This window comes from Brugia malayi (assembly GCF_000002995.4).
Source record: "Brugia malayi strain FR3 genome assembly, contig: Bm_v4_Chr3_scaffold_001, whole genome shotgun sequence".
NCBI classification, from domain to species: domain Eukaryota; kingdom Metazoa; phylum Nematoda; class Chromadorea; order Rhabditida; family Onchocercidae; genus Brugia; species Brugia malayi.
In genome coordinates, this window is record NW_025062477.1 from 1,690,044 (window position 1) to 1,711,237 (window position 21,194).

At 25.9% G+C, this 21,194-nt stretch overlaps 3 protein-coding genes across 3 annotated transcripts; 2 read left to right on the top strand and 1 right to left on the bottom strand.

Annotated features, from left to right (window-relative positions):
* Positions 1–1,356: 1,356 nt before the first annotated feature.
* Bm3619 (Fasciclin domain containing protein) lies at positions 1,357–6,549 on the bottom strand (the record flags this gene model as incomplete). The annotated part of the gene is made up of 13 exons (XM_043079694.1): positions 1,357–1,559; positions 1,953–2,124; positions 2,316–2,433; positions 2,491–2,638; positions 2,978–3,110; positions 3,272–3,460; positions 4,290–4,441; positions 4,669–4,876; positions 5,086–5,200; positions 5,348–5,541; positions 5,752–5,873; positions 6,099–6,249; positions 6,442–6,549. The coding sequence occupies 13 exons, from the start codon at positions 6,547–6,549 to the stop codon at positions 1,357–1,359; spliced, it is 2,013 nt and encodes a 670-aa protein (XP_042935628.1).
* A 1,647-nt stretch (positions 6,550–8,196) lies between these two features.
* On the top strand, positions 8,197–9,684 carry Bm8872 (Uncharacterized protein; the record flags this gene model as incomplete). Its single annotated transcript, XM_043079695.1, has 3 exons — positions 8,197–8,340; positions 8,554–8,663; positions 9,675–9,684. The coding sequence occupies 3 exons, from the start codon at positions 8,197–8,199 to the stop codon at positions 9,682–9,684; spliced, it is 264 nt and encodes an 87-aa protein (XP_042935629.1).
* Positions 9,685–14,434: 4,750 nt separating this feature from the next.
* On the top strand, positions 14,435–20,867 carry Bma-rig-5 (Uncharacterized protein; the record flags this gene model as incomplete). The annotated part of the gene is made up of 11 exons (XM_043079696.1): positions 14,435–14,533; positions 14,998–15,051; positions 15,231–15,311; positions 15,431–15,509; positions 17,095–17,256; positions 17,408–17,536; positions 17,873–18,024; positions 18,216–18,351; positions 18,648–18,692; positions 19,488–19,745; positions 20,830–20,867. The coding sequence occupies 11 exons, from the start codon at positions 14,435–14,437 to the stop codon at positions 20,865–20,867; spliced, it is 1,233 nt and encodes a 410-aa protein (XP_042935630.1).
* Positions 20,868–21,194: the final 327 nt, after the last annotated feature.

Below are 21,194 nucleotides of genomic sequence, written 5' to 3' on the forward strand. Positions count from 1 at the left end.
AAGAAGATTCGATTAAATGAAATGAATGAAATTATTGGGTTTATTATTAATAAATCATTTGTAAATATATCATCTCAAAAAGATATAATTTAGTGCTACAGAAAATGGAACAATGAATTGAAGTGGAAAAATTGGAGAAATTTTTTTTGAAATGCTTAACAGATTGATAATTATCATTTAAAATTACATCTAACGAATTGTGAAAAAATATTTTGCATACATATAACACAATTAAAATATAAATAAGTCGAAAAAAAGAAACTATTGATTAAATATTCAGAATAGAAATAAATTCTAACTTACTGTTCAAATTTTCTAATCTGTTCCTGATCCGGAAGAGAAATAAAATAGCATAGCATACATTCATCTAATAATAAAAAAGCAAAAAAAAAATCTTTCCAAACAATATCTCCGTGATGAATTTATCCATTCGCTTTTTTAAAAAGTGAACTTTTAAGCTCCCTGTGATAATAGAATGATAAGAAGATCAAAAATTTACCTGTTTAACACCTTCAGCTTTGACTATATCATAATTTGTTATAACAATTACTATAATTTGTAATATAAAGTGAAAATTTCCGATAAAAATTTCAACAACAGCCATTTTGATTGTGATATGAAGTGATGTCGATTCATGCAAAAATTAAACCAAAAACTTGTCCATTGATAAAAAAAAAAAAAAAAAAAATGGAATGGAAAGAATGATGATATACGGATATGGGAAGAAGAAATGATAAAATTTCTATTTCCTTTCTTTTCGTTTTTGTCTCACCATTATACGGATCAAATCAAATCGACAATGAAGTTTACTTCTGTGATAAACGAAAATCAATGAAACGTTTGATAGATGGGGGAGAAGAAAAAAAAAAAAAAAAAAGAATCCCTGCAGTAATATTTTTCTGATTAAAAATGTTAATTTTAAGAACGAGTTCCAAACTATGAAAATCAGTAAAAAAGAAATGTCTTAGAATCTGAGCAATGTGATATGCAAATATTTTTGAATTAATTTTTTCATACATTTTAAAATACACTGATCAGTTTATCATTTGTAATTGAAATAGATTGATAAAATGTTATCCTTGTCGCAATTGTGAGTAGGGCAGAAATGTAAAGAATAGTAACAATGAAGTCAAAATGATTACAACAAATTGTTTTATAGAATTAAAAAATTCAATTTGACAATTCATGATGACAATGGCAAAAATGACAATATCAGAATAATTCGAGAACAACAAATATGTCTATTTGACATTATCATAATATTGATAACTTATAAAGTGATTATTTTTGCTTATGCAATGAAAAAGTTGAATAACTCTAGCACATTGCTTCATCATTTTAAGTGACAATTAATTGTTAATAATATAATATGATGTATATGAAAAATGATGTTAGCAAAAAATGCGCTAAATTTAGCGTTGAGCAAGCCAAAGCTTCTAGATCACGCTCATAGATCAGTACGTTATCAATCATATGCATAAAACCATTGATACCAGCTTTTTCACCGCCCGGGATTATATGTGCAACACGATTACCACGAGGCCAATAAAGCTCGAAAACTAGAAAAAATAATTTTTTCAACTCAATGATATAACTCTTTTAAAGGATTGATAGTTTTTTTTTTTTTTTTTTCATCTATTTTTCGTAGACCAATTTAAAATAATAATAATAATAATAATAATAATAATAATAATAATAATAATAATAATAATACAATAATAATAATAATAATAATAATAATAATAATAATAATAATAATAATAATAATAATAATAATAATAATAATAATAATAATAATAATAATACACTAATAAGAACAATTCATTATATCAAACATAAAATTTTTTATCAAAATATCTTTTTTTTTTCTTTTTTTTCTCTCATAGTATAAGATATTATCATAGCCTTTAGAGTATTCAAGTTGTTTTTTTTTTGAAAAAATTTAAACGAACAACGTCCTCTTCGACGTATCACCACTTTTTCATCGTTCATCATTACATAAGTTCGCTCTCGTAGATCGGTATACATAAGTGCAAGACCTTGAATAATGTGTCGTTTAAAGACATACTGAAGTGCTAACCAATGTTTGCCATCAGTCATTTTGTACTTTTGCGAAGCTGATATCTGCAGGAATTAAATTTACTTTATAAGAGATAAAAAAAAAAGTGGTAAGAAAATAAATAAATGAAAAAAAAAAAATACAGGTACAACAATAAAATGCAAAAAAAAAAAAAAAAAAAAAATAAAAATTAATGAAAAAAAAAAAAAAAAAAAAAAAAAAAAAGAAAAAAGGAAACATAGCATGATAAATATACCTTATCCCAAGCCTCATTAGTTGGTACAAAAAATGTGAAATTTTGTTGTGGTGTTAGAACTTGCCATGGATCTAAGGAATATCGTAGTTGCAGATTTTCAAGCATTGAATAAGATATCCTGAAGAAATAAGCGTTTTCTTTTTTATAGCTACGATAAATAATGATTGATACTTACTGAAGTTTGGAGTCATTTTGCATAATTTCATACAACGTCTGATACGGTACTCCAAGTACACGGTCGATATAATGTACAATACCATTCACAGCTGCGACATTATCCATCATAATTGCTGCTCGTACACCACCACCAATAACATAATAAGCTGAAAGAATAATTAGGTAAGTAACCAACAATTGAGTAAGTGAAATAATTAAGTAAGTAAGTAACAATTGAGTAAGTGAAATAATTAAGTAAGTAAGTAACAATTGAGTAAGTGAAATAATTAAGTAAGTAAGTAACAATTGAGTAAGTGAAATAATTAAGTAAGTAAGTAACAATTGAGTAAGTGAAATAATTAAGTAAGTAAGTAACAATTGAGTAAGTGAAATAATTAAGTAAGTAAGTAACAATTGAGTAAGTGAAATAATTAAGTAAAAATGTAGAGAAATCATTAGTGAGAGTTATTTAACACACAGATTGAGCATCAAAAAAAAAAATTTACTGATATTATTCCTGGGCCATTCGCCTCGAATGAAATATAATTGATGAATGTTGTCCACTGTATTTACAACCGTCTCATTAGTGATTTCATTACTGGTCAGCTCTTTATTAGGTACAATATGAAGTTTAAGAACCTATAATTACAAATTTTTGTTGGAATACCGATTGATTGTTTTTTTTTTTATAAAATATAAAGAATAAAAACAAAACATTCCAGAATTCAGAAATCATCGATCTTTTTTTTTTTTTTTTTGATATAACTTATGATCAGGGAATGGAAAATATGTAAAGATACTTTTTCAAGCCAAATTCGATCTCTCAAAAGTCTTCTTTCGATATATTCGGGAATTCGTTCGAATGCTTCATTATACGGCGCAAAAAATGTCACCATACCACCAGTTGCTGAGAAATAATTTCGGACTATTTGTCCAATCATACTTATATAACGGATTAAAGTTGTACAATGATTATTATCCATAATAAGCTGAAAAAGAAATTATTCTCAATACCGAAAAATATAAAAATGGGCTTTTTGGCGTAATTAAACTATTTTGAAGCAAAATAATTCCCTTCCGTCTTCACTAAATGAATATTTGGTTTTTATTATTTAACTTTTTTCTTTTTTTTTTGATACATAGAATAAATCGATAGCTTGAATATCAGAAAAGAAATATGGACAGCACTTCGACATGAATAGTTTAAAATAAGTCGAGAAAACTTGCAAAAGTATTCTTAACTGTTCAACAGGAAGAAGAAAAAATCGAAGCATAGTTCATTTTGGTGAAATATTAATGCTTCCGTATACTTTAAACATATTTCAAAATATATTTGCAATTAAGACTATAGTTCGGTTCAGTATTTCAAAAATGAAAACTCTATTTTCAATTTTGTGATTCTTTTTTGCAATTAAAATTTTTGAAATATATTTTTTAATCTTTGGAATAAAAATGAATGAAAGTAACATTCATAATTTTATAAATTCAAACAGCTTTTGTTTTCAAATATTTAAGCTCTAATTTCCAATTTTCTACACGAAGAATTTATACTTTCTATTAATCCAGTTATGATTTGAATTTTGCTTATTTTCATTTATCAATATAATGAGTGCTTACAATAAATTACTGTTTCTTCAAAAAGATAACATATTGTAAAAAAAATTAAACGCCAAATAAAATTAGTATTCCATAAACCTTCATCTCTCCACTTGATGTTACTTTAAAAAAAATTAAATTTAACTTTAAAACTTAAATTATTAGATTACAGAGCAGTTCAATTGACATTTGAAATAAAACATAATAAATAAAAAGCTAGACCTGATCAATGGTATTGGTAACAATGCCAAGAACATTATCAATAATATGAACTACACCATTTTGAACCGGAATATTTGGCACAACAATTTTGGCCCAAACTGCACCACGACGAAATTGTCCGTAACGTTCATGCACTTCGGAAACCGCATAAACTACCAGTAATAAAGTATAAGTTAAATTGAGTGATAAGGATTTATTAGACAGAGATTACTCAGTGATTCTGTTAGGAAAATAATGTTTTGTGATATTAACAACAGATAACTGTTAGAAAATGTCATAAATCTGAAAAATATGGATGCATGATAATCTTCAAATAAGATTAATTCTGCTAAAGTTTCTTAATTAATTATAAAACTAAAAAATATTTTATGATTCTTACGGTCCCATCGTCCAGTTCGATGATCGGTGATGTTTCGCATGCATAATCTTAGATCATAATTATCCTCAATAACATTACCAGAGAAACGGATCGACGGATAATAGTGTATACCTTGATCATAAAGCCATGGATAAGTGAAAAGTACCCTGTTTATACCCGTTATATGAGCCAATAATACTTCACGATCTATGCGATTGCGATCTATTACCTAAAAAGTTTTGAACTTTCTGAAATAATAATAGAATCTAAAAATGACAATATTGGTTAGTTTTAAGAAATTAAAAACTAAATAGATATATAATGACAAAAGTCGATGTCAACTAATAAATTGTGACATATTATTATAGATGCTTTTACAAATAGCACAGATCAACCCAAAAATAGATGAGTAGCTTTTTTATAAAAGCTAATATATACTTTTAAAAATGCTTCATTTGTAGGTAAAAAGAAAGTATGGAAGCCATTCCATGCTGAACTGCCAAAGATTGCTAATGCAACATCTGGTACACGATCGAGCACATCCCTCAATTCACTAAAACAAATCTACAAATAATTTCATTTTTAAAAGACAGAAAATGAAAGATGAAATAAATACATGAAGAAAGCATAGGATTCTCAACAATTGCATGTCTTAGCAAACTTTTCCTATGGTCAATTAATTTTCATTTAAATGTATTACGTGAGGTCACGGTTATTATAAGGTCGATCAAAGAAAGACATTTTGTCTGCATCTCTTGTAAACGAAAGTGTGGTTCCCGGATATGGTCGATGTCCAATTGGTGTACAAATTTTGAACAGATATTGTTGACCATTAATAATAGCCCATTCATTGGTAGCATGATTGCAAAGCATTCCATTATTTGCAAAGTAAGACTAAAATGAAAATGAGAAATTGAATAAAGTAAATAAGTATTAATGTAATTGAGCAAATGTGAATAAATAATTAAACAGAAAGTAATTAATTGTTATTATTGATTTGTCAATTAATAGGCAAGTAAATGATTAATTGATCATCCAAATAAAAATTAATAAAGTTTAGAATTAAAAAATAATAACTATATCTAAACAAAATGTAAGACATACATAATTTCCAGGATTATTTACAAACTGTGTTATGTACATATATCCGCTACTGACTGTACTTCGAATAAGTGTTTGTTTATCCCATTTTTGATTTTCACCAAGCTCATAAATTTGTGTATCAACTGGAAAAGAAAATTTGTTTGAAAAAAAATCAAGAATTAGTGCAAAATGTTTTCATGATTTAAACAAGAATATATCATAAATGAATGAAAAATGCTTTCAATCTCTTTGAAGCTACATCGTAATTTAAAATAGTTTTAAGTTTGGTTAAAATTAAATCAAAAGAATGAAATTTTTAAACATTTAAACATAATTTAAACAAATTTCATTCTTACTGTCAAACTAACCAATATGACTCAAAACTTCCTTTTGACTTAAAGCACGGATATCTGGATTATAATTAAACACATCATTAACTGGTGCAAAAACTGTAATGCGTGCATTTGAATCTTTCATGTAAGCTAGCGCAACTGTATATCGAGCACATAAAGTGCGCCACTGTAAAATGAAAAATATTTTTTTTTTTCTTTTTTAATGATTAAATATAAATTTTTAAAAGTTTTCCACTTTAAAAAAAAAAAAAAAAAAAAAATGAAAATGCACTTAGTTCTTCACTAATCTTTTGAATTGAGAATAATCAATACTAAAAGATAAATATGACAATTTAAAAATTTTTAAAAACTCTAAAACCTGTTGTAAGTCACTCATTCGCTCTGTTTCAGTCCATAAGTCTGCTTTCATTAGAGCATTGATCATGCAAATGAGAAAGAATTTTCTGATAGACTGATTCACATGCATTCAAAATTTCTTTTTACATATGAACGAACTATCTTGAAAATTTGAATGCCACACAAAATTGAAATTTTTTTATAATCTGAAATGAGTTTACATTGCAGTTTGAGTTTTCTAAAAAATTTCATACAAAAAAAAAAAAAAAAAAAAACAAAAAATATCTTCTTTATACACCAGAATAACATACATATAATATCAGATAAATACCATTCTAGCAATGTCAGCAAATAGTATCATAGTTAAAATGCACAAAAATATGAACCTCTAAAAATAAATCAGTTTAAAAATATGAAAGAGAAAGAATTTGCTCTAAAAGGGAGCACGAATGATCCATGATGATTTCACATACCTTGAATATATCAACATTGCATAATTTATAAAGCATACACCTGTATATGGAATGATAGAATACACATCACATACCTGTATATGACAGCTTCGAGTTGCTTCATAATACTGAATGTAAACAATGACCACCTTGCTAAGCAGCAACGGCAACGGCAGCAGACATCATTGAAAGATGTTTAAAGCAAAGTTCTGTCTGTCGCTTTCCGCTCGTAAGCTACCGGAGAGACTGTTTGCTTTCCGCTCGTAAGCTACCGGAGAGACTGTTTGCTTTCCGTCTTACACAACTGGAAGCAATTGATGTGAGCAATAATAGGATGCACTGGTCATGTATGATTAGTCATCATTTGATCGTAAACAAGATTGAATATTATTTCAGAAAAGAAAAAGAAAAAAAGGACCAATATGTGATTCGGTCAAAAGAATTAGATAACTTATAAGTGCAATAATCATTTGATGTTGTGATAGTATAATTCATATAAAAATACCTGATTGATTTCTTTTTTTTTTTTGTTTTACATCAAATGTATAAATCAAAGAAGTATGTGTAACAATTTGATTTTACAGAATTTTGGAAGAAAGTTTAGCTTATTGATTAATTTCAATGATTAGTTTAGTTCGATCAAAGGAATTTACATGCTATGATTGATTTCATATTTTAACAAGTATGATGATAGTAAAAGTATATTAGGACAATAGGAGATATTGTGTAAGAATTTAGCTCTATAGCTATTCCACTAATTGTTATTATTTCAAAGATAAGTTAATAAATAAATTAGCGCTGTGATAATTAATTGATATGTTTGCGTATATTTATCATTAAGCATTTTTCCTAGCATGAGATCCATGCGTTGCATTCTGTCCTGTTTTCGTTTCATCAGTGGTTTGAGATTACTGATGAGTACATGTAGACAAGGTTGTTGTCAGGCGACAGGGTTACTAGTTAGTTGGGGACAAAGGTCATAGTTCTTTGGCTGAGAAATTTATTTGGCTCAAAATTTATGTCTGAAAGTAATATTCACCGCGGTAATATTTCCTAGGAATGTAATGCTGTGTTTTTGGGATGATTAAACTTTTGCAGTGTAGTTTGTTTGCTTTTTCGCTGATTAACAACTGGCATTGTCTTTCTAGGTTATAATTTATTATCACTGCTTTATTATGTCTCACTCCTGTTAAGCTGATGCTAATCTTTTATTGGAAAACAGCTAGCTAAGAATACTATTACGCATATCATTTCACCGTTTTATTTAATTGAAATTCTGATTATTAATTATGTGTTCTTTGCAGGCAGTTATTGTTAGTGACAGTATGAACAGATACTTACTAGATTTGGCTCGTGTATCTGCACGTCATTATAGCTTAAAGCCACCAGGCCGCAAGAATTGGCCACGTCCAATGATGTTAGGGCCACAAACATCTAAACATCCCAAGTTCCCGGGATGGTCACTTTACGTAAGTCCAATTTTACACATATGCCTGCGATTTCTAATACACCTCGTCTTTACTAATCCGTTATTTGCATTGAAGAATAAGCGGTTATATGTGAACTTGTAGATCAGTTCTGCAGCTTATCTATCTTCTTTATTGGTATTATGAAAATAGAGATAACTCCAAATATGCTTATATCAGTTTAATGGTGATAACTTTTTTATTTTTGCTTTTCAGTATCTACCGGTGACCGATAACAAGTACCTGTGGTTTATAATTATGTCACTTTTTCACTTCACTGGATTTACGATACCTATACTTGGCGTCTGCAAGATGCTCAAAACGATGTATGGCAATGGTTTTATTTTTATAGCTTGATTATACGCTATCTTTAGTTTCGTAAATCTTCAGCAATGTTTTAAGCTTTCAAACTTTTCTTAGACTAAATCCTTTTTATATTAACTTGTTAAAGTCTATTATTGCTATCTACGTTCAGACTCTTTTAATGGTCTTCGATTAGATTTCAAAATGAGCATTTCAAAGTTTGAACTACTCCCTAATCTGGATTTCTCGTCTTTATTCTTATTTCCAACCTTCTTTTTGGGAAAAAATTTAAAAAGGTGAAGGTTAAATAGTCATTCATTAATAAATAGTACAAAAAACTCTTTCTACTTATACCTTGAATTTTATTCCCACTTCACTACTCATATCATTACTTGAGCAATTTTGTTGAGCAATTTTGTTGAGCAATTTTGTTTTCAGTGCGGTGTGTTGTCCGCATCTCTTTAATCATGCCAACTTAACACTCCCACTTTATTGTCCTTCACTAATATGAAGTTTTCCTTCTGAAAGTCCTTTGAACGGAAAGTATTTAGTTTCTGCTCTGATATGAATTTGCATATTTTTCACATCTTAATGTTCCCCATAATTCGTATTATATGAATAAGATCCGGTTAACTGATTAGATAACGAAAAAGCAGTTTATGATCGACAATATCAATTATTGTCGAAATTTTCCTTTGATTTATTCTGTTGCTAATGAAAGTTTTTTTTTTAAAAAAACGCTTTTTACGCAAGTAAGTAGTAGACATTACCATACAAGAAGACAGTATTTCTCCCTTTTTATGTTACGAAAATTAGACAAATTAATTACACATTCAACAATGTCTGTTAGAGTATGATATGTGTTTTTATTGTATATTTTTACTTATAAATAATCTATTAGTCTGTTTGCATTACCTTTTTTTTTTTGACTTTATTGGTACTGTTGAGCCTTCTTTCATGCTTTTTAGTTTTGAATGTCTTATTTATCATCTTTTTATTTGAAAATGAGAAACATTTTAATTTTTTCATTCCAGGAATCAGTAGAAATGCGACGAATATTTCGAATTCTGGATTACCCAAGTCTGTGGTTCAGAAAATTATTCGCCAGATAATCATTTTTAGATTTTTCTAGTTATTTCCTTTGTAAATTGATTTGTTGGAGAATATTTGATAGGCATTGGAGTAAAATTTGTAACGAATTTTGTGTTCTAAAAATCAGTTTTGTGAGTTTGCTCGTTTGGATACTGATACTTTTTAGAGAATTACTCTAAAGCATCCTTATTTTAAAGTACTCCTTTTCCACAAATGGAAATAAAATAGCGTTTAAGCAGTTAATTTAAAGTGTACCGGTAGCTGTAATAATTTGTTTTGATAAAAAGCAATTTCGTGTAACTACTACAATTGAACTAATTTTTGCAAAACGGTGATAATTTTTACTCCATTCATATCCTACAAATTGTATACAACGAGATTAACGTAAAAGGAGAATAAATATTTATGAGTTTTATTGCGTTTTCTAAAGTTCAACGAAAACGCTGGAAACTATAGCAGAAGATGAGTTCTTTAAGCAATAACGGAACAATTTGTTAAAATGTAACAATTACAAATCCCAACGGAAATGCTTGATCTCTTTGAATGCAACACTTTTTTCTTTTTTTCTGTCCTTGTATTAATTTGATCGTCTGTGGATTCGTAGGCAATAAGCAAATGCGCATATATATATATACATATATTCCGTTCCGTCCGCCCATTCTTTGAAAGCGCAGTTCCGCCTGCTTGAAATCGTTTACGCGATGCTTTTCCATTAGAATTAAGCATATGTTCTACTTTGTTTTGTCCTTAACAATACTTACTGAAGGCTTTACCATATTTTATCTCAAAAAATGTTTTCTGCTAATCGAGAAGAGCACCATGAAAACTGTTAAACTGCAATGGTTATAAGTTATTCCTTGTTATTTTTATTGACCTATGCTCTCTAAACTGCGCCCTTTGAACTATTGCTAAAGAAGGATCATTGATAAACTACTGAAAGTGCTGATTGACCCTTTGAGTCTTTAATAATTATCTCAATTTGAATTATTGCTTGATAGAAGCTTTCGAAAAACTCTGTTTTATTTCAATAATCTTTTATCATGCTACTATTAAAGCTATTCTTGATAGTGCAAATAACGCATTTTGGTAAGTTTGCAAAATCTTCAAATGAACTGATTAATTGCCCAGATATTTCTGCATTCATGAAATTTAAGCAATGTGGTTAGAATATTTTACCTGTTTCGGGTAGTCCTGTATCTTCATATAAATCTTTAAAAATCAGAAAACTTTTCAAAGTTTTCTGAGTTGTAATGCTTTTTTTTTTTTTGTATTTTCTGTTCACCTTTAACTTGTAGAAATGAAAGTTATTCTCGAAATTATTATAAGTAATCAATTTTATATACTTTATATACTTTTCATTTAATCATACAATAAGATTCAAATGACAAAATTTGCGATTAAAATATTTGTTTTTTTTTTCCAAAAAAATCAGTTATTTCATTTTAATCTAAAGATTTTAAATTCTTTTTCTCATTTTTACACTCTAGCAAAATTGCAGTTACACCTAATTTATTACTCAAAAGATATGATCAATAGAATTTGAAATTGCATATTCGTACTTATTTATATCAAATAAAATTTATTTACCAATCGGAAATATGCAACTGCAGATGAAATTTGAATGATTAAAGTGGACATCACAATACTTAAAAGCTACCCTAAATGCATTTATGAAATTTTCTTAAAAGATTGATTACTATCAAAAGAGAGAAAAGTATGAAAAGCAATATTTCAATACAATAATTTAATTATATATCCCAATCATTTACTAGTACAATCATTGCTATACTCATCGAGTAAATAAATAAGTCTTCTTCATTTTTTTTTTTTTTTTTTTTTTTTGTTCTTACCCAATTTAAACTAGCTAAATTTAAATTATCTAAAACAAAAATGAAGGCATTTTACAAGTTTTGAATTAAAATTGTACTTCAAAAAGTTACGTAAATAACTTTTTTTTTTTTTTGAAATATAAAATAACTTTGTTAATTATTATCAGTGATATCATTCACTTCATTATCACTATAAATGATTGATAATTTTAATGGAATGAAGAATTTTAAATAATTTTTTAAAATTTTGTAAATATAAGCATGTGCATCCTTTTTTATGCCAGAAATTTCTAAAATGTTAACAAATATCAATCATTAGTGATCTAATGTTGACATTTTCGCCATTTCTTATTATAAGCCATATACATACTCAATAGAAGCTTAATTTCACATTTTTTTTTTTTTTTCTGAAAATTTAAAATTTGACAAATCATTGATATATAATTGAGAAGTTGAATTCATTATAATCATTACATTCGTCTAACTAACACTTATCCAAAAGAATTTTATTTTTTTTTAAAGTTATGTCTGCCAGTTCTATTTTATTACTACCACCCATCTTTTGTTATATTTTTAAAGGTAATACTTTTGTCTACTTTTTTTTTTTTTTTTTTATTTAAATTTACTAAGTGAAAAATTTTAATTCAAAATATCACTACTGATAATTGCTACTTATATTACTTAATAATATCATTAAGCTTTTTTATTATAATAAGAATGCGTTAATTGTTGATTGTTGAAATTTACAAATTGCTCCAACAAATTAAGATAACACAAATTAAACAATTTTTTTTTTTTTTTGTAAATTTTAAATATTTTTTAAATATTACTATAAAAAAAAAGGAATGAATTACTTTATGTTACTTTTCTAAGCTAATACTTTTTGAAAGACTCAAATGTTTTTAACTTAAAGGCTAAATACTAAAAATATAAAGTCTTACAGTGATATGCTGATAAGTTACTGATATAAGTTTTGCTAACTAAAAATAGCTAATAAGACAGATAAGTAGAATCAAATTTTTGACAAAAAATTCTAGTATTTCACATCGAGAATAAAGATGCAGTAAAGTGAATTTTTTAATTTTAAATTTGATATTAAACAATTATTTTTCTTTTCAATGATTGTTGTAGTAATTATCATTGTGTAATATCAATGCAAAAGCAATTTTTATTGAAATGAAATATAATTTATAATAACGTTTATCCACGAACATCAAATTTTGCGATATGAATAATCAATTGAATTGTCAAACTTAAATTTTGTCTTTCGTAAAAAAAAAAAAAAAAAGGAAAAAAAAAAGAAAATCAAATTTTCACAAAAGTATTACTTCGGCAGTTAGTTTCAATAATTTTTTATATAAATAGTTTTTTTTTTTTTTTTTTTCTTGAACTAAAAAGAAAAATAATAATATTTCAAAAAATTCAACATGCAATATTTAGGATAATAAAATTTGATAAGTAACTTCACTAACATGAATATCTATTTTTATATTTCTATTAAATCGAATTTCTTGAAAAATTCCTGTTAAAAATATGTATTTTTTTTAAAAGAACTAGTTTATAAACGTTTAAAACTTCAAATATTTCTTCAAGTTTTTTTTTTTTTCTCTCTCTTTAATTTTGTGAGGAAAGAGAAGATAAAAGTGATAGATGAGCTGCATAAATAGATTGGTACTTAAAGAGAATAAATGAAACAAAGTTAAAGATAATTCAAAATAAATAAAAAAATAAATAAATAAATAAATCTGCACTTCTGAAAAGGTTTAAATTGAAAAAATTTCAATAGCTCTAAAACAAGATATAGAAGAATGATTTTTAATCAATTGTAAAATAATCTATCATCTGAAATTAATGTGGAAAAAAGTGTTATATTCTTTGATTGTTAATTTAATTATTAAAATTAAATGTTATTTCAGTTATTGCTAGTTGTTAAAATTAAATCCTATTTTATTAATTATTAAAGTTAAAAATTAAACCTCCCTTTTTTTTAAATTTGTTCTAAATCACCGCTTATTATCACTATCATATCAGTAGAATATCATAGTATGTTATTAAATTTGTTCTAAATCACCGCTTATTATCACTATCATATCAGTAGAATATCATAGTATGTTATTAAATTTGTTCTAAATCATCGCTTATTATCACTATCATATCATATGCAAAATGCTTTACAATAAAAAATTTTTCATAATAAATTATTTAAAATTTTTTTTTTTCACTATTTTCAACTAAATGAATTGAAATAATTGCTGTAAAAATAAAATTGTATATCAGTAACTGATAACAAACTGTACTATCAGTTTTAGGTAATCTTATCAAAGGTTTGCTTTTAAAAGTATAAAAAGAAAGAAATGGATGTATTTAAAATTCAGATATCTTTTTCCCTTTTCTTTTTTCCTTTTTTTTTTTTTTTTTTTTTAAATCGATTCTTAATAGTGATTCAATTTCATTCAGTTTAATTTATTTCTATTTCTTTTCATCTTATTTTTTAGGAAAAAGAGAGAGAGAGAGAGAGAAAGAGAAAATGGTAAAAATTGTTTAAGCAAATTTAATGACATATTTAAAAGCATTTTTACAATTTTTTTTTTTTTGGATTGGAAAGCATTCACAAAAAAAAAAAAAAAAAAAAAAAAAGGACAATCAACCTTAGAGAGTAATTTATAATTATCAAATTTGGATGAATCGCTGATAAAAGGGAAAATATAGACTATGCGCTTTTATGATTTCAATCATTTTTTTTCTTTTTAAAAGCCTGAGAAGATTGAAAAATAAATTAAAAATAGAATGAAATTTTTAATTGAAAAAGAATTTATTTAAAAATTTTTTAAAATGTTCGAGAAATTTTTGCTGCAGCATGCAGTAAACAATCGATGCCAACATTTGTTGAACCTGTAATGGCGAATGTCACCGCAATTAAAGGTCAAGATGTGGAATTCAGGTGTCAAGTATCCAAACTTGGCAAACATATGGTACCATTTCAAATTGCTTAATTTCAATCAATCAATCAAATATTTTGTGAAGAAAATGAAAAGAAAAAAAAAATGATCTAAAATTAAAATGTGTTTTGATAGATTTTCAAAATTTCCGAGGAATTTATAAGAACTTTAGCTAAATTTTTTAAAAGTTTTGAGAATTGATACTATGCTGTAAGATTTCTGAATTTTTTTTTAAAAAATGTTTTTATCGTATTTCTGAATTTCTGAATAAAATAATGTTTAATAGTTCATGAATTAACTAATTTTATCAGATAACATATGGTGTTAAAACGGAATCATATCCGGAAAGAATTACCTGAAAATGATGTAATAATACTGAACTGATTGTGTTATTACTTGAGTAATCCTGATGTCTGTAAATGGTAAACAAAATTAAACTTATAAATTCCATTTTAGTTATGTAATGAAAACTTTTTCATATCTTAGCTTTTTTCCAGGTAGCATTTGCTCGAGCAGATACGCCACCAAGGTTAATTGCTTTTGGTGAAAAGGTTTAGCTTTAATTTCCACTTTTTTTTTCAATTCATTTTTTAATTGCTAGCTACATTCTATTGAAATTTTGTATCTTGTTGTAAAAATTTTGTATTTTTTTTTTTCAATTTACTATCCAATTTGAATTAGAAATAAAACAATTCCAATTTAAATTTAAATCATTCAAGTTAAATTTAAGGTATTCCGGCAACGATACAAATATGAAATTAGACGAACAATGAATGATAATGAATGGATTTTAGTCGTTAAAAATATCCAAGTAAGAGTGAAGTTTAAAAAAAAAAATAAGATTAAAATTTGAAATTTAACTCTGTTTTTTTTTAATTGTAAAATTTTAACTCTATTTTTAATTTAATTATTCAAGAGTGTCTATTTTAGGAAAATGATATAGGTGGTTACTCGTGTCAACTAAACACCGATCCAATACTTTCAAAAATTGGTTACCTTCATGTTAAAGGTAAATCTTTTTAATAAAATGGTAAATTAATATTATACAATGATAACATGAAACTTTTCTGATAATATATACTGACGACATATTACTGAATGTGTAATGAGCCATGAAAAGCAAAGGATTAACTTTGAGTGAAAGGGTTGACAAAATTATCAATCGTCTTCATGATCTCTTTGATTTCTAATTTAATGGAGAAATCTCGAGATAATGATATTTAGTCTTTTCTAGATCCTTTTCTCAATCCCTCACTTAACAACTTAACAGTCCATTAACCAACAAATCATTTAATGCATATTAATTCATCTTTCTGATATTTATTGTTCTTGATTTGTTGATTAGTATCCAAATGAAAATCTTCACTTTATCTTTTGCTAACTATGTGAGAATTATTTCAAATTGGATTAAATCCATCTTCGTTCTTTTCTTTTTTTTTTTTTCTTCCTTTCTTCATTCATTCATCCATTCACTCATTTACAAAAAGTCAAATTTATTCAATTCAATAATAAAAAAATTTTGTAAACAATGTAAACAAAATTTATGTACAGAAAGGCTCAATCCTTATACTTTAGAACAATAAAATTCTAAAAAAAAAAAAAAAAAAAAAAATTGTATGCAACCTTTGAATAAATAAAAAATTGGATTTAAATTTTAGTAAAGATCAAGAATCACACAATATAAGTATGATAGTAAAGAATTTTGCTAATATCATTAATTATTTGCTACTGTTTTTGTTCGTTTACACAACTTTATTGGCTGGTTAAAAATTAATTAGAAATTAAATAGAAAGAAGAGGTAATGAATTGAACGTTGTTTTTGAAATTTTAAAATTTTCCTAAAAAATATAAAATGGAAAGGAAAAATTAAGTGAAAAGTATTATTTAGTAGGTTTGGTTTCTTTTTTGAAAATGTTAATAGATGTCAAATCATTTATTCATTTGTCCTTTCTTGTCTCTTCTATAAATCAATGTACTATTATTATATTTCTGTTGGGATATTGAATTGAAGAAGGAGAAAGAGAACAAATGAACTATTAAAGAGGTGATAAATGCCACCTGCTGCTAGGAGGAAGTTAATATTGAATTAATTAAGCAACGAAAAGGTAGTAAAACGCTTAATAATTGATTAACTGAAATAGACTTTTTGGAAAATGCCAAATAGAACACTAAATTATTCATCAATCCTTATCAATATTTGAAAATTTAAGTGCATTAAAAGTTAATTTAAATTTGATTAGCTTGAATATATACAAATGAAGGAGATTTTGCCAGAGATTTGCATTGATTTTAGGCGGAAATGTCTGAATTGCGCGCATTCTTTGAGCAAATAATCAAAGAAGCACAAATTTTGTAATTAAAAATTTTAAAAATAAATGACAAATCATACTTTAATTTGGATATTGTAAATAATTAATTATACTACTAATTATTCATCACAACTCTCTCAACTCTTTAGTTTTGGCCAACATTTTACTGTTTGTTTGATTAATTATCAGCCAATATTGGTGTAATTGAAATTCCTAAGAAAATTTTAAAATTAAATGATAAATATTTAGCAATTGTAAAAAAAAAAAAAAAAGGAAAATGTTTAGTTCCACCGTACGTGGCTCGAACAACAGCAGCAGTTGTAGAGGTACGTGAAGGACAAAATGTTACTTTGTCATGTCGAGCATTTGGTGATCCACCACCGACTGTCGTATGGAGGAGACAAGATCGACAGATTATCCGATTTAATGGTGTTACTGGCTATGGAGGTTAATAAAATTTATGATTTGTAAGCTTATGAAAGTAAACTCATTTGGAATTTAATTTTTAGAAAGGTTAGCAAAAATAAATGGAACTTAATGCAAATTAATAATTACAGTTATTATAATGTTAAAAAATTTAAACATTGTTCATTTTTAGCAACTGTATTTAATGGTTCTGATATGACAATTATTAAAGTAAGCCGTAAACATATGAGTGAATATATTTGTGTCGCAAGTAATGGTGTACCACCAGATGAGTCCTGGACTGTGAAACTTCATGTTACATGTAAGTTATCATATCAGTAACAATAAAAATTATTCAAATTACTAGTTGTAGTATGATTTTAAAATTTTCACTCATAATATATGTGATTTTAAAATTTTATGAAAAATAAATTTCTTGTTGTACGTTTATGTATTGATAAAAACTATTGTAAATAGCTTTTTCAATGTTAAAGAATAATATATTGAGATGAAAGAATAATATATTGAAAAATTTTATTTCAAATTTAAAGAATAATATATTGAGAAGAATAATGGTGAAATTACTTCTTAGCTTAACTTTGGCAAAGTTTTCTCGAGAAATATTTCAAATGATCATATTACTTTTGAAATGTTGCAGTTGAGCCAACGGTTGTACCGCAAGCTGAAATTGTTCAGGTAGCACTTGGTAATCAGATTAGCTTAGTTTGTAATGTGGAAGCTTGGCCAAAGCCATTAGTGAAATGGGGAAAAAATGGACAAGAAATATTCAACTCATCAACATTTTCATTTGTATGTTAAAAAGTTAAACCATCACTTTCATTTTGATTTATTTATTAAAAATTTTTTCATTTATTTCAAAATTTGATGATAAAATTTGTAAAAATTTTCATTCCATCTGAGTGAATAATACGAGTAAAAAAATCAAAAAGTTAAAAAAATGATTGAAATAATTTGAAAATATTCAAATTTTAAATTTTCAGTCAAATGAAGTATCAGGCAGATATTGTAGCATACACATATTAACTATCAAAAATATTAGCAAAAATGAATTTGGTACATATCGATGTATTGCGATAAATGATAACGGTGAACATTTTGCTGATATTATTGTGAAAGGTAAAAGTTTGTGAATTTAAAGAAAAAAAAAATTTCGTTTCTTCAATTTGAATTTGACACAATCTTTTGAAGTGAACTTAAAAAGTTTGGTATAATATGGATAATATCAAAAAAAAAAAAGAAAGATATTAATTAAAATGTATGAATAATCAATTATGCTTTATTTGCTTATTTCTCTTTAACATTACCATTTGAAAAATAAATTAAATAGAATTCAAGTTTTAGATTTTCAGTCACACTGACGAATTTTTAAACAATTCATTACAAATTTTTTATTTTTTATTTTTTTTTTTTAGAAGGAAGCTCAGCATACAATAAATTTGCAGCAATGTTTATTGAGGGTTTGTTTATTTTATGATGTTGAAAATTTCAAAAGTATTTTGAATTAACTCTTACGAGAATTATACAAAATTTATATATCATTCATTGTATTGAATTATTATTTATTGACAAATAGTAGGGAAAATCGTGATAATCTTTGGAAATTTTATTATTTTAGATTTTATTGAGAAAATTTTTTCATTTCTAGCAGAAAGAATAAGTAAGATTTGATGAAAAAAAAAAAAAAAATCTGAAAAGTATAAAGTATAGTAAAATAGAATGTTGTAGCATTGATCTGATCAATTGATTCAATCAGATCAACTTCGAATCATTCAAATATTTTATCATTTTGAACAAATTTACAAACTGTTTTCAATGTGTTCACTTAATATTTTAATTTTGCAAATATTTTGCATGAAACTATCAATTATTATTGTTCAAATAACATTAAGCCAAAGCCAAGAAAGGAACTTATCAAATGAAAATGCAAAAAAAATTCCTACAAACTTACTTTTGACTAACTTTTATTAATCAGATGGTTTAAAGCTTTAAAGCTGAGTTTAGTATTATGTTATAGCATTTATGATCAAATTTTTATAATATAGAAGATGATGAAGCGATCAATTTTAGTATTTCTATTAAAAAAAAAAAGAAAATGATTCATCTGATTGATAAAATATGAATGATTAATCATTGCAAATTTTAAAATTAAATTTTCACCTGCACTGCACTATATTATAATATTTTAGAATAATATATCCCCTTAAAAACTCTAACTGATGCCGTTGCGACATCAGCATCCTTGTTATTTCTAGGTTCCGGATATCCGGATCATGATAGTGATGACGATGATGATGATGATGATGATGATGATGATGATGACGATGACAGTGATAATGATAATAACAACGGCAACACTATTAATAACAATGATTACAGCGATAATCATTCTATCATATCACCATACAAATTAGAAAATTCTTCTAATTCTATGAGGAAATCGGCTGAAACATTTCAAATTGAACCGTATTCAGGAAGATTCCTCTCAACACATTCTTCTCAATATCGAAAGGGTGTGCATGTTGATAATGATAATGATTATACTGATTGTAATAGTGATAATAATCATGGTATTTTGTTTATGTTTCTCATAGCATGCTGCATGCTATTAGTGATTGGATTAATGTATGTGTTACTGAATGCTAGGAGATAAGGTGTCACATATGAATTCATAAAACTTTTGTTTATTTTTTGATAACATCATTTAAAATTTTTCTTTCAAAAATTTGATTTTCCATTCAATATGGAATGTATTTTGTTAATAACCGGATCCGGAAATAACACTTACTTAATGAACTATTAGCGTATGTCTGATTTAATTCTGAAAATTTAACTTTCACTGAATTACTTGTCCTCTCTCGCACGTTGACACTATATAACTCTATTCTTGTTTAAAATAAAATCAACCAAAATTCTTCATATTCTGATGATGCGAGCAAAAATAACTTTTAATAAATATTTGAAAATTTTTTAAATTTCAGATTACATTGATCCTCTGATTTAAAAGTTTACTGTTACAATAAAATTATCATAAAAGTTAATTTTGTCTTAATCAAAATCATTCTGATAATTAAATTTTATCCATTTTTATTCATTTAAAAGCGCAAAATTTTCTACTCTTTCCCCATTTTTTCATCTTAATTTTTATTATCAGAAAAGCAATAAACAAATCAAAAATTCTTTTTCAAATAAGTGAAAGAGAATAAAAAAGGGTTATATTTGCAAAAAAATTTTTTATAGACACTGCAAATAATCAGTCCTGATAACAACTGATAGCGTTTCATATCATTTTACACGAAATAAACAACAAAAATTTTAGTTTTAGAAATGAATGCAAAAATTAAAAATTAAAAATTTCAAAAAGCGATTTAGCTAAATGAAACGCTAGACGTTAAGACTTGTTCAAGTGATTTACACTTTGAGAATTTTAAATTTATCTTTTTTCTTTTCTCAAATGTATTTTTTTTTTTTTCTAAAAGCCCAGTTTTTTGAAAAATTAAGGTATAAGTTTGAATTTGATGATCAAATATGATTAATTTTACATAGAATTGATAAATATTATGATATCGAATTTCTAACAGCTATTATTAATTTCAGATCACATACAAGCACAAACTTCAACAGCTGGTAAGTAACTTGCATTTTTCTTTATACTTACTTTTCTCTGTTATTCAAGGAAACTTCACCATCAGTACTACCTTTTCTTTTATCTCAGATCTTAGATAGTTCATAAATTATTACAACAAAATCTATGTGAATTTTAAAAGAAATTTCCATTCAAATAAACTAACATTTCTTATTAGTATCACAAAAAAAAAAAAAAAAAAAAAAAAAAAAGCTAATTCCACATTTCCCACACAAATTTACAAATTCCAATAAAAATTTTAATGAAGTTCAATCAATTTTAAGGAGAAAGAGGAAAGCGAAGTTCGCTATGGAAATCATATTGTATTGCTCAAATT